The sequence below is a fragment of the Helianthus annuus genome, chromosome 15 (genome assembly GCF_002127325.2).
Source record: "Helianthus annuus cultivar XRQ/B chromosome 15, HanXRQr2.0-SUNRISE, whole genome shotgun sequence".
In the NCBI taxonomy this organism is placed as follows: domain Eukaryota; kingdom Viridiplantae; phylum Streptophyta; class Magnoliopsida; order Asterales; family Asteraceae; genus Helianthus; species Helianthus annuus.
The window spans coordinates 9,098,198-9,111,817 of NC_035447.2; the positions used below are offsets into that span (position 1 = coordinate 9,098,198).

Genomic DNA, 13,620 nt, shown 5'->3' on the forward strand with positions numbered 1-13,620 from the left:
AAGTACATAAAAATAAGCATGTAAAATTCGAAGGGGTTAAAATGACATTTTTCAAAGTTTTTATAAAACTAAGGGGGTGGAAGTGACAATGGAGAATTTTGAGGGATTTAGATAGAAATACCATAAATAAAAATAAAAGATAAAAACCAAAAAGAAAAAGAAAAACATGATATTACATAAAAATGCATTTTGAAATTGTCTCGAAAACTTATGACAAAACATAGAGCAATCGAAAAAATTCAAAATAATAATAATAATAATAATAATAAGCACGAAAACGTGTTATATTTGACCGAAATACATAAAAATAAGCACGTAAAACTCGAATGGATTAAAATGACATTTTTCAAAGTTTTTATAAAACTAAGAGGGTGTAAATGACAATGGAGAATTTTGAGGGATTGAGATAGAAAAAACATAAATAAAAATAAAAGACAAAAACCAAAAAGAAAAAGAAAAAGAAAAAGAACAAGAAAAACATGATATTACCAATGACATTTTTCAAAGTTTTTATAAAACTAAGGGGTGGAAGTGACAATGGAGAATTTTGAGGGATTTAGATAGAAATACCATAAATAAAAATAAAAGATAAAAACCAAAAAGAAAAAGAAAAACATGATATTACATAAAAATGCATTTTGGAATTGTCTCGAAAACTTATGACAAAACATGGAGCAATAGAAAAAATTCAAAAAAAAAAAAAAGCACGAAAACGTATTATATTTGACCGAAATACATAAAAATAAGCACGTAAAACTCGAATGGATTAAAATGACATTTTTCAAAGTTTTTATAAAACTAAGAGGGTGTAAATGACAATGGAGAATTTTGAGGGATTGAGATAGAAAAAACATAAATAAAAATAAAAGACAAAAACCAAAAAGAAAAAGAAAAAGAAAAACATGATATTACCTACAGTAAAAATGCATTTTGGAATTGTTATATAGTATAGATATATTATTTATTGTTTAATCGTTTTTATTATAACTTATATATAATAATGATTATTATATAAATATAATTTTAATATAACAACTGAAAGTTATATAACTAAAAATCAACTTTAGGACTATGACTTGGCTCGAACTCAATATGTTATTGTTTAATTGTTTTTATCATAATTTACTAATAATATATATATAGGGGAAGGTTCATTTGAGAAGAAAATTTTATTGAGAAGAAAAAGAATAAAAGGGTACAATTGTAAAACATTAAATATTTTTTTTGTCATCTAATTTATTATTATGTTTGACTAATTAATTAGTCATTAAGACTATAATCCTTCATACTAAACATTTTTGCCTACACACATCAAAAGTTATCCTACACATTTCGAAATTTATCCTACACATATTGAAATTTATCCTACACAACTCGTAATTTATCCTACACAACTCGTAATTTATCATACACGCCTCGTATTTATCCTACACTATAAATGAATTTTTATTTTTATTTTTATTTTTTTGTGAAAAATATATATCTTAAAAATAAGTTACAAATTTAATATAATTAGGTATTAAAGATGAAACTACCACTTAATGATGTATGTAAGTTTACTAATATACCCTTATAGTTACATTAAGTACAAATATTAAATGAAGTCTAATGAAGCATTTCTATTGGTTGAAATTTCTTCTTTTTTCTTTTTACAAAGAATTTCTTCTCATTTGAACCCTCCACTATATATATATATATAGGGTGGGAGTTGGCTACAAAGTCCATTTTTCCTACAAAGTGTACAAAGTCATAAAACACCACAATTTCAGCCATAAAACACACTTAAACCTCACAAATAACAAAGTAAAGATTACTAGAATGCTATATTTGTGGGTTTTGTGTTGTGTTTTGGATGATAAGGCTTTGATTTTCGAATGACTAATATTAGTGTGTTATATGATGATCATCATGTTGTGTTTTATATTTATTGTTCTATGATGTTGTGATTGAATTTTTTATGGAATGTTAGGATTTGGATATTGTGTTTTAGTGATCTTCACACTGTTATTTGTGGGTTTTGAGTGTGTTTTATGGTTGTGATTGTGGTTTTTTGTGACTTTATACACTTTGTAGGAAAAACGGACTTTGTAGCCGAACCCCACCCTATATATATATATATATATATATATATATATATATATATATACACATAGGAAAAGGATCATGTGAGAAGTGATAGGCTAGTTGAGAAACTTGAGAAGCATTCTGGACCACACATTTTTCTAAGCCTTTCGTAATATACATATATGTATAGTTTAAAATTGACTATATACATATGTGTATCAATATACATATATGTATATAGTCAATTTTAAACTATACATATGTGTATATTACGAAAGGCTTAGAAAAATGTGTGGTCCAGAATGCTTCTCAAGTTTCTCATATAGGGTGGACTTCTCTTAGGATCCCTACCCTATATACATACATATATATATATATATATATATAGGGTTAGGATCAAGAGTGAACAACATCCTTCTTTGTGAACTGTGTGAACTAATCTAGACCCTTAATTTTTATGATCTTGAGATTTAGATGAGTGGCATGATGGTAATTATTTGATTAATTTTTTCCATATATTTAAATTACATAAAGGTATATGTGTAATTACACAATCAAAAGAATTCAAATAGGAAACCTAAATTCTTCCCATTATTTGAAATCTAATCAAATAAAAAATGTTCATCGGCCAAGACCTTAGCAGTTTCCTCCATTTGTCTCACCATCTCTATTTTATACTCACTCTAGAGAGAGAGACGGACAGACAGACATCAAGAGAGAGAAACCAAGCATCACAAAATTCAAATCTTTTTTCCTTAAAGGTGGGTTCATCTTCTCCATCAGCAACACCATATATCAACGGAGAAATCAAAGGCAGTTGAAAAAGATCACAGACCATTCCTACCAGTTATGATTACTCTTTGAACATTCTCGTTATTGGAGATTTAGGTGTTGGTAAGAGTCTTCTTCTTAGTTTTATCTCCACTTCCCTGAAGACACTCTTCAAGTTATTTCTCCAACAATTGGTAAAGATTTGATTTTTACCTTATTTTTTGTATGTATATTGTATGTATATATTTTTCACTGGGTTGTAGGGTTTCATGGGTTTTTTATTTAGTATTTTATATGGGTTTTTTTAGATATATTTATGTAAGGTATTGTGATTTTAGGGAGTGGACGGTGATTTAAAAGAAGGAGAGTGTTTTTTATGAATTTGTTGTTCATAGATTATATATGCTCTGTTTTTCACACACTTTATAATTTGTTTTTATTGGAAATTTTTGTATTATAGCCATTTGATCTTATAAATTAAGCATTTTCTAAGAATTTGTTTCGATCATGTTGATGTTGAGTTTTTGTGTATGTGCCTACGAGACCGATTGGGGTTAGGGTTTAGTTTCGTGTTTGAGGTCGTGTACACATGTGTACTCTGTTTATGTAAATTGGGTATACACCTGTGTATATTAGTAGTTAAGTGATATTTGAAAAACTTGTGTATGTTGTTTATTTAAATTGAGTGTACACCTCTGTATACAGTGTTTGTACATTTGGTGTATATATGTGTATGCAAATTGTTTGTAGGTATAAACTGTGCATACACCTACGTAAATTGGGTGTACACCTGTGTATACAGTGTTAGTCTTTTTATTTTATTTAAGACATTCATTGACCTGTGTAAATGTATTTGTGTTTTACAGTTGGTAACGTATTGTAATTTGATTCTAAACGCAGAAAGACATTTTCTCCAAATACTTGAAATCAGTGAATCATCCGAAATGTGGGCAATTTGAAGGAATAATACTGGATAAGTTGTTGTGAAAAAGCATGTTGTGAAGATTTTGTGCTCCCATGCTAACACGCTCTGCGATGAAATAATGGCTGAATCGGTAGCATACAACGTGGCGAGTAGGCTTAGTGTTTAAAACGTTTCATGCAAACAATAGTAGTAAAGACTATGTTTTTGTTTTTTCGATATGTAGTTATTTGTTTGTTTGGTTGGGTTATTTTTTTTATGTAAACTGGATGTTTAGTTGGTTTGTAATATGTTTTTTGGATTTGTTTTTGGGATATGTTATGGTTTATGTTGAAGTAGTATGAGTTTACTAATCTAAAAAAAAATTATACACAAATGTATATATGTCAGTACATAGGTGTATTAAATTTAAATACACAGGTGTACTTCGGGATTCATGAATGTATGTACGTAATTGAAATCTGGGTTTTTTTATCAATGAAGAAAAAATACATAATGATGAAGAAATGCTCGATTGAAAAAAATGGCTTTCTTTGAATGGTGATTATGATATACATCTTGTTTAGATTTAAAAGATATTTTAATTAATCACAAAAACAGGAAAGTGTAACTTCCATAGATTAATTAAAATAAATAATTAATACTAACTTAATGTATAATTACCATCATATCCTTTTAAACAAAAAAGATAATCAAGGGCTATGATCAGTTCACACAGTTCACTCTTAGGAGGTTGTTCACTCTAGAACCCTACCATATATATATATATATATATATATATATATATATATATATATATATATAGGGTAATGCTAGACAAAAAACCCTAAAAATTTTAGGAAACTCTGGAAACTCAAAGCTCCCGACTTTTTTTTTTTTTGAAAAAAATAACACATGTAATATACATGTTTTTAAGAGTTTTTGGCCAAAAAAAACAAAAAAGCGCCGAGTACTTTTTTAAAAAAAAAAATAAACAAGTTTCAAAAACTTAGTTGACTAACATGTGTTAGACAAAAAATGCTGAAAGTTGCTGAAATTTGTTTTTTTTTTTTTTTAAAAAAAAACCCTTCGGCGCTTTTTTGATTTTTTTCGCCCAAAACTCTTAAAAACATGTATATTACATGTGTTATTTTTTTCAAAAAAAAAAGTCGGGAGCTTTGAGTTTCCCAAGTTTCCTAAATATTTAGGGTTTTCTATATAGCTCAACCCTATATATATATATATATATATATATATATATATATATATATATATATATCTAATATATTAATTTAAAGTTATATAAACAAAAAGCAAGTTTAGGATTGTAAGCTGGCTCAAGCTCAATTTAGAAGAAAAGTTGAGGGGTGACGTGGGCTAATAAATTTTTATTTAGAGGTAGCCTCTATATAAAACAAAAATAAAATAAAAAAATTACACTAAAAAATGTAATTCACCAAGAAAGTTGAGGGGTAGCGGGGCTACCCCTCGGGGTATGCTAGAACCACCCCTGGCTCAAGTGAAACTCGGGCTTGAGCTCGTTTACTAAATGAGCCTATAAATGCTCAAGCTCACTTAAGCTCAACTTGATTCGAGCTTTTAGCGAGTTGATCTCAAGTAGATCACGAGCGGCTTAGCTCAACACATGAGTATTTAAACGATTGGTAAATTTGCAAGCCCGGTTTTAATAAATCGGGTCAGCTGTATTATTTTCTCCGTTGGTTGCGTTGTTGACCTTGGTCAAACCAACCGACATATTTATTTAATCGTTTGTATTTTATAAAAACAGGTGTTTTTGTTAAACAGCTTCACATCTTTATTAGTGAGTGTTGAGATTTGAAACACTAATAAATGTAAGAACGAAGTATTTAATATTTGTAAAGATTAAAAGATATTTTTTAATTATTTCTTAACTAGTTAATTTGTAAAGATTTTTTTTTTATTTATTTCTTAACTAGTACGTTGTTAACATAAAGACCTCTCACCAATATTTTGGTATATAAAGATAGGGATTTGGAAGTGGATATATGGGGAGAGGGAAAATGAAGTGTATTAACATTTAACAAGGTTGAAAAGAGACTACGAACATAAAAATAAAAATGTGGATTGACCTCTAATTAATAATTTATAAGGGTTTGTTTCGTATGTGTTAATTGTGTTGGGTTTACAGGATAATAGGATAACTGGTTGAATCGACTCGAACATGACTCATATATTTGTATTTTGTCTACCAACCATGACACAACCTCTCAAGCAGGTTGTTGGATTGTAATCAAGTTGTAAATGTGTTAATAATTGATTGGTTGTAATAAACACGTTAACATGTTGGCCTCTATAACTAAATGGCTTAACAAGTATGCCTTGATATCATATATCACCCTCGACAAAGCATCTTTTAGTCCCTTCCTCAATTTCTCGCTCCAATAATTGAATACATCCTTTTGATACATTGGGGCTACGCTATGGTCAAATAAAACCCTTACTAACTATGTATTTTTGGGCTCATGGCAAGTGTTTCGACGGCCAGAACAAACCGGCTTGTTCAACTAGGAACAACTAGTGTCACTGGTTTTAGTTCAACCAAACTATTTTATATAATTGATCGAGCGATTATGCTCAAAATCCAGCTAAACCAGAAGTTACACCATACTGTTATGAACTACTTGGACCAGTTAGAAATGTAGTACGTGACAAGAAAAATTTATAGAGGGGGAGAATTTCTTGTGGGGGGATTTCATAGACGCGTAATAGTTTATATTTATTAGTGATGATTTAGATGATTAAGATTCTTAAACTTGTTTATTGTTATTACAAGCGATTAGTGCCCTTAAATGTGTGGAATAAAATCCACCATCACTTTTCTCTCTTTTCTTTATGCTTCCCTACAAATCCTCTTAACTAATATCAATCAACTTTCTTTAGAGCATTTTGACCCCCCTCCCCATCATTTCTCTCCCATGTGTTTTGTCTCCCAAAATATGGGAGACAAATAACACTTTGCAGATCAACCAAAAGGGTTTTGGAACCCATTAAATATTTAAGACATGGGTTCTTCTGTTTGACAATCATTACAACTATTGGGTCAAAATCTGATTCAAAATCTTGAATTTAAACACATTTAGATTGCAGCCTCAATAGCTTTTTGCATTTTTGGAAAAGGGGTTGATCAAATATATTGAAAGTGTTTTCGGGTTACTTCCGTAGCGAAACATGGGTTGTTTTTCGTGTTTTCCGAGACAAGAAAAGAAAGGGAACATGAACCTTTTTTTGTGTTTTTCAACCGATGGTTCGACAGAAGGAAAGAGGCAAAACATGAACAGTTTTTCAAGTTTTTCGACGGAGGGAAAGAAAGGGAAGATAGATTCATGTTTTACAACACAAGGTTCGCCAGACGGAAAGAAACGAAGCAGGAATTGTTTTTCGTGTTTTCAAAGCCGAGAAGGAAAGACACGAAAGAAGAATTGTTTTGCATGCTTCCAGGCACAAGATTCGACACAAAGGAAGACGAGAACAATGAAATGTTTTTCGTGTGTCCAAACTCAAGATTCTACACAAGGAAAGACACGAAAGATGAATTGTTTTACATGTTTTCAGGTACAATACTCGAAACAAGAAAAGAAACACAAGAGACGAATAAAGAGGCGTAACATCAAGTTATTTCCCAAAAAACGAAAGAAAGATTCTACAACAGAGAAAACCCGAAAAACAAAATCTTCTTCGTGTTTTCCCGTTCAAAGAAAGATAAGATGTAAATGGCTGAGAAGGGGAAAAGGAAAACGACGACACACACCTCTTCTTCCATTTAGTAAGTATCAAATTTCTTTAACCATGGTCGGATTATTAAACCATAACGCTTCACAAATAACAGGATATAAAATGCATGTTGCATCCTTTTTCAGAGAATACGAAAAGGGTATTGCCCGAGGTCACAATCCAAGACGTCGTTTTCCCGTTAGCTAAAAGAAACAAGTATGCTAACAACAATGTAGAAGCCAGAAACTTCACCTTTAAGGAATTAGCTATAGCAACAAAGAACTTCAAAGAAGAATGTGTTCTCGGGGAAGGAGGTTTCGGACGGGTTTACAAGGGAAAACTTGAAAAAACCGGCGAGGTGATCAAATGACACTCATTAAACTTGATTCTGACTTATGCTTATATCGACATGATCACGTGATATCTGGTCTTTTTTGGCTCAGATTGTAGCGGTAAAGCAGTTAAATCGGGAAGGGAAGCAAGGAAATGGGGAATTTCTTGTGGAGGTTATGATGTTAAGCCATCTTAGTCATCAACACTTGGTAAAGCTAGTCGGATATTGTTCGGAAGGAGATCAAAGACTTCTTGTATACGAGTATATGCACGCCGGTTCTCTGGAAAACCATCTACTAGGTATACTACAATCTTTGACCGAGTATGCAAATTTCAACCCCATTCACGGGTCTATATTGTGCGCCGGAACAAACTCATTTTAACTAAAACCTGTTTTGACACGTTACCTAACTCATTTCAAATGTGTAGACCTTTTGCCTGGGAAGCCGCCACTTGATTGGTCAACAAGGATTAAAGTTGCCTTGCACACGGCACAAGGTTTAGAATATTTGCACGAGACTAACAAACCGCCCATTATCTATCGTGACCTAAAGTCATCCAACATACTGCTTGACAAGGATTTTAACGCAAAGTTATCTGATTTCGGGCTAGCCAAGATAGGTCCGGTCGGTGATAAGGCACATGTCACATCAAGGGTGATGGGAACAGTTGGATATTGTGCACCCGAGTATCAAAGGACAGGTAGGTTAACCGTAAAATCAGATATTTACAGCTATGGGGTCGTGTTGTTGGAACTCATTACAGGAAGGAGAGCCGTTGATTTGACAAGGAAAACCGAAGAGCTACATCTCGTCCGTTGGGTAAAGCTCATAGTTTAGTCCTGTTTTGTGTTGTACATCACGAATCATGGGTTGTACCTAACAGACTTAAAACTCTTGTTAAACAGGCGGAAACAAGGATCAAGGACCCAAAGAAATACTCTGAACTGGTTGATCCACTTCTTGATGGACATTACCCACGGGCCAGTTTGAGCCAAGTGTTAGCCATAGCAGCCATGTGTCTCAGTACAGATGCATCGGTCCGCCCATCGATCAGCGATGTGGTTGCCGCCCTTGATTCCCTTGTGCAGGATCCAATACCATCAAAATGACCGTTCTGCCCCTCGGCGCATTGCCTTTGTAGACATTTAAGTAACAAAAATAGGGGTCGTTTAAATGGTCGTCACAACCAACTTTTTGAAAATGGGGAGTTGACAAATTGATTGTACGATATTCCAAACACAAACACAAACACGCAGTTAATAAAGGACAGATATGTTCCGTGTATTCATGTCTTGCATAATTCTGATATTTTTTGGATAAATATATTAATTGTTCATGAAATACAAATTATCATCCTTATATAGGAAGTTCAATCTAATGCGGAATTATCAAGAGAAAAGAGAACAGAAAACCTGTTTCAGCTTTGTGCGGCATTCATGTGCCCGTATTTCTGCATCACTTTCTTGGTTGCCAGCGCTGCAGCCTCGCTGGCACGGAGGGTCCCACTGGCCATGATGGCAGCAAACTCCTTTCCGATCTCTTCTTGCACTTTGTTTCTCGCATCTCCAAGAGGGTCAACTGCAGGTTTCTCTTGTGTTGTTCCAGCCGGCACAACTGCAGGCGGGACTACAGTTTCAGTTTTCGACTTTGCATCACTGCTGTTCGCACTAGCATTTTCCTGGCTTTTTGCTTGCGTGTCGACTTTCTTCGGCACTTGAGGAACTGATTGAACCGCAGATGGCCTAAATTGAGGAGCTTGTGGGACCGCACCTGCCCTTAGTGTCGTCTCCAGATTCTGAATCATAGGCACTGCAATACATAATAGTTTAATACTGATAACAATTATAAATGGCATCTTCGACCCATTAAGTTATGGATGGGTCGATTTGGGTTACGTCTGATCTCTAACAAGTCAAATAGGTATATAAAAAACTTTCATAAAAGAGATTGGACTGCGATAATCACCTAAATTGTATTTAAATGCATACAACTTTCTTTGTTTTTTTTTTTTTTTTTTTGGAAAATAGACAAGTACTGAAATTATATAAATTTTGTATCACATTTGGAAAGGAAGAACCCAACCCATATAAAAAAAGAGTAAAATGCTATTTTCGTCCCTGAGGTTTTGGCCAGTTTTGTGACTTTCGTCCAAACGTTTGTTTCAACCATTTTTCTCGTTTAAGTGAGGGGTATTTCCATCTTTTTTGTTAACTTAAAGGGCAATTTGGTCTTTTTCACTTTATGTACAAGCATTTCGCATAATGTACAAGTATTCGAAAGACCGAATTGCCCTTTTAGTTAACAAAAATAGATGAAAATTACCACAAACATAACAGAGGAAAATGGATGGAGTTAACGAGCCAGATGAAAATGGCAAGATTTCAAACCTTTTGGATCTAGATGCGGATAAACAAACCTATGGACGAAAGTCGCAAAACTGGCCAAACCTCAGGGACGAAAATGGCATTTTACTCTAAAAAAATTATGTGTTTTGAGCAAACCATCTGGCACCTATAGTAAAATCCCACATACGCTTTAACCGATGCATATGAACACAAGGGATCACAAGAAAGAAACTTACTTATGAGTGCACCCATTGGACTACTCATGACTTCATTAGGGAGATTGAGGATGTAATCAGGTATGGAGGTACCCACCAAAAACTGTGCAACTTCATTGCTAAAATTATTACAGTTGTGTGTCATTAAACTGTAGCTTTCTTGTGTGTAGCGCGGGCTTATTTCCTGTAAGTACATTTCAAACACATCTTTTGGGACATGGGTGACACCTAGATCAATCACTTGGAGTGGAGTTCCGTATGGTGCTGTTCCAGCTGGAACTTGTTGGATACCGCCCCCAAAATAGTACTCGGTACCATATACCACCACACCTGTGTGCCTTCGTTAAAAAAAAAACAGATTGTTAATAGGGGAACGGTTGTCAAATGGGCAAATTTACAAAATACAGAAAATAAACTAAATGAAAACTGACTGAACGGGTCAACCGCTCAAGCAGGTCAAACCAGTCAAAAATTTTAGTTTTAAAACGCACAGGCCGATCGGAAAAATACCTAGGGCCCTTGAGGTGGCGCTTCATGTACATGTGGGTCAAAATTGGTCAAATATAGGGTCTGGGGGAGGTGGGCTGATATGTAAAGATGACTGAAAGGATGAAAAGATTACAAATGGTTTACATGATTAAAAAACTAATGCATAAAAGATATTAGAGAAATGCAGCTTTTGGTTGTACATAGAGCAACGCCTTGCGTACGTGAACACGACTCGGCTTTTAGGACTTAACGCCTTACGAGCGTCTCGTGCTTTTCAAAATCAAGGTCGAAATTCACCCAAAGGGAGCATAAAACTTCCTAACTCGTTTTATTTATACGAAAAAGATTATCTTTGTAATAATATAGTTAGTTAATCATATTTCAAACGTTGATCGATTATGCAACTTGCTCAACCCAGAAGAAAAAAGATCACGATTGTTACCATATGGCTTCAATAGCCTTGCCCAGGAAGGACATGGAGAGCTGTCGAGCAAGGCCTCCGCTTAAATCATACGCATGCAAAGTCACCTTGTAACCCTCCTGTTAATAGAATTTAAGTTGATTATTTAATATCCCAAATTGCAAATCCATACATAGACAGACAAAGGTGTGAATAATTCGGGAATGTAATAAGTTACTGAGAAATAAATAACAATTAAGTAAGCAGGTTAGGCAGTGTACCTCAGCCATCGTTCAAATTAATGTAAATGAAGTTGTGGACGCAACTAAAAGTCCGGTATGCGTAAGGTAAGGACTTCAATAAATTTATTTATAGTGAGCTCTGCTCAAACAAAGAGAATCCAGTAAGAACATATGGAGATATAATTATTAATAAACTAATCAGAATTAACATTGAAGAGAGGTACACAAGTACACATGGTATCAACAGAAAAAGAAGTCCTGGAATCAGACTTCCAGAAGTGAAGAGCATATGATATTAATAACGCAAATTAAAGATATAATTAGCAAACTTCAACACCATCGCTAAATGATATGGTAATATGCAAATTAGAACATAATGTCTTAACAGAGTTCGATTATTAGGCTATACGTTACTAAACCATTTCCAGTAATGACCCCTATGGCATCTAAAACACTCTATGAAGCCACTTTCAACATTCATGTGTCACTTCTTTCTCTCTTGCTCCCAAAGAAAGAACATCACTGGAATGTGATATTTTAGATTCGAGTACATGAAGACTCACAAATTCAGGCCTCATTCTTCATTAATGCACACCTAGTATAGATATTGTATTAGCATTAAAAAGCAATGCACTTTAACCCATTTCACTCAAAATCATCCATGTGAGTAAGTGACATCAATTGGAAATCTATGACAATTATGCAAGTAAGAATATAAGAACAGAAGTGAAAGTTGGTAGTGTTATTGCTGTATTCTTTCTTGGCCAACAAGTCATAGTTTGGATCATCAACATCCAATTTGCTAAGAAACTAAAAACAATCTTACAGACGAAGCCTCAACTATTTACACATAAAAACTAAATCAAATTCAATATTTCCACTAAACCTCTTAACTCCAATCAAAACATCATAAACGTCATCATACTGCTGCAGCTAGATCCCCAAATTTAACCATAACCTGACAATAAACCCTAAATAACTGAAACTACATATGCTAAAACTATCATAAAAAGTCACAAATCATTTACAATTGGATCACAGATCACATAGATCGATCAAAAATATAAGATCAAACAAACAATCAATTAGGTCAAAAAAACTTAGAAACTGTAAGATTCCAACTAGAAACCCTAAACAATTGCGAACATCAGTCATGGTGAAACTATACGTAAAACGTCATACATATCAGCAGCAATTGATGCACGAATCACGGAGATTTTATCAAATTGAGATCAAATATACAACAATTGATCGAATGTGTATAAGAAAATAATAATTGAAAAAACAGAGAGAAAGAGACATAATGTGGTGGTAGTTCATACCGGAGGAGATTCTGGAGTCAAAAAAGAGGAGCGTTAACCGATTCAAAAACCCTCATGATTATTGTTGATTTTATACAAGGATGTGGAGTAACTAACCGGTAGTTGGATTTATATAGAACATTCTAGATAAATATAAATTTGCCACGTTTGTGTTTTTTTTTTTTTTTAACTGCAAATTTGGATCATGGACAGACGGACCACCACTAGAGTATCATCGTACCATCAGTGAAACCACCCGATCATACCCAATAAATATGGGAAAACCTCCTTGTGGAATCGAATCAGGACCTAATGGAAAATTGGTGGAAGTAAGTCATAGCTTGTGTTGTGTAAGTCGCTTTTAAGAGGTTATATTGGAAAACTGGTGGAAGTAAGATTCAAATATGAAACTTTTTTTTAAAAGGAATCCGATGATTATAACAAAAGGTGGAGCAGGTAGATGAGTATTTAGGAGTAGGTTAGTTTGTCAGCCAGAAAATAAGAGATTACCACGGAAATGTTAATTGAAGGTTCCCTTGTGAATTTGTGCTTGTGAGGAAAGATAAGAACATGAAAATAACCTACTACCTTGAACTAGCCAACAAAGTTTAGCTAAATTGATTGGGTCTGTTAAAATCATGATTAATATTTCTTTAAGGAACAACTGCTATGTAAGGTTGGTTGGTTTCTAAAAAATCAGTTATTACGCATGACCAATAATATGTGGTATTATCCAGAGTAAAAAGTAGAGATGACTTTAAGTTGTTGGTACTTGCTGAAGATGGTTAAATTACAAACAAAACT

General features: G+C 33.4%; 2 protein-coding genes and 1 long non-coding RNA gene across 4 annotated transcripts; 2 read left to right on the forward strand and 1 right to left on the reverse strand.

Moving 5' to 3' along the window:
• Positions 1-2,692: 2,692 nt before the first annotated feature.
• On the forward strand, positions 2,693-4,065 carry LOC110914745. Its single transcript, XR_002578551.2, has 2 exons — positions 2,693-3,029; positions 3,736-4,065. It is a non-coding gene; the product is annotated as an uncharacterized LOC110914745 (long non-coding RNA).
• A 2,736-nt stretch (positions 4,066-6,801) lies between these two features.
• LOC110910459 (probable serine/threonine-protein kinase PBL25) lies at positions 6,802-9,108 on the forward strand. The gene is made up of 5 exons (XM_022155104.2): positions 6,802-7,541; positions 7,636-7,847; positions 7,933-8,122; positions 8,252-8,643; positions 8,730-9,108. Exons 1-5 carry the CDS (start codon positions 6,947-6,949, stop codon positions 8,931-8,933), a joined length of 1,593 nt encoding a protein of 530 aa, XP_022010796.1. The 5' UTR covers positions 6,802-6,946; the 3' UTR covers positions 8,934-9,108.
• On the reverse strand, positions 9,100-12,951 carry LOC110910460 (desumoylating isopeptidase 1). Of its 2 annotated transcripts, none has more exons than XM_022155105.2 (5): positions 12,838-12,951; positions 11,555-11,654; positions 11,316-11,413; positions 10,406-10,722; positions 9,100-9,633 (listed from the first exon to the last, which is right to left on the reverse strand). In XM_022155105.2, exons 2-5 carry the CDS (start codon positions 11,561-11,563, stop codon positions 9,242-9,244), a joined length of 816 nt encoding a protein of 271 aa, XP_022010797.1. In that variant the 5' UTR covers positions 11,564-11,654; positions 12,838-12,951; the 3' UTR covers positions 9,100-9,241. The 2 variants fall into 2 exon arrangements, with proteins under 2 accessions (XP_022010797.1, XP_022010798.1); XM_022155106.2 differs by lacking the exon at positions 12,838-12,951 and adding an exon at positions 12,698-12,717 and having other exon boundaries at positions 9,117-9,633.
• Between the last annotated feature and the right edge of the window lie 669 nt (positions 12,952-13,620).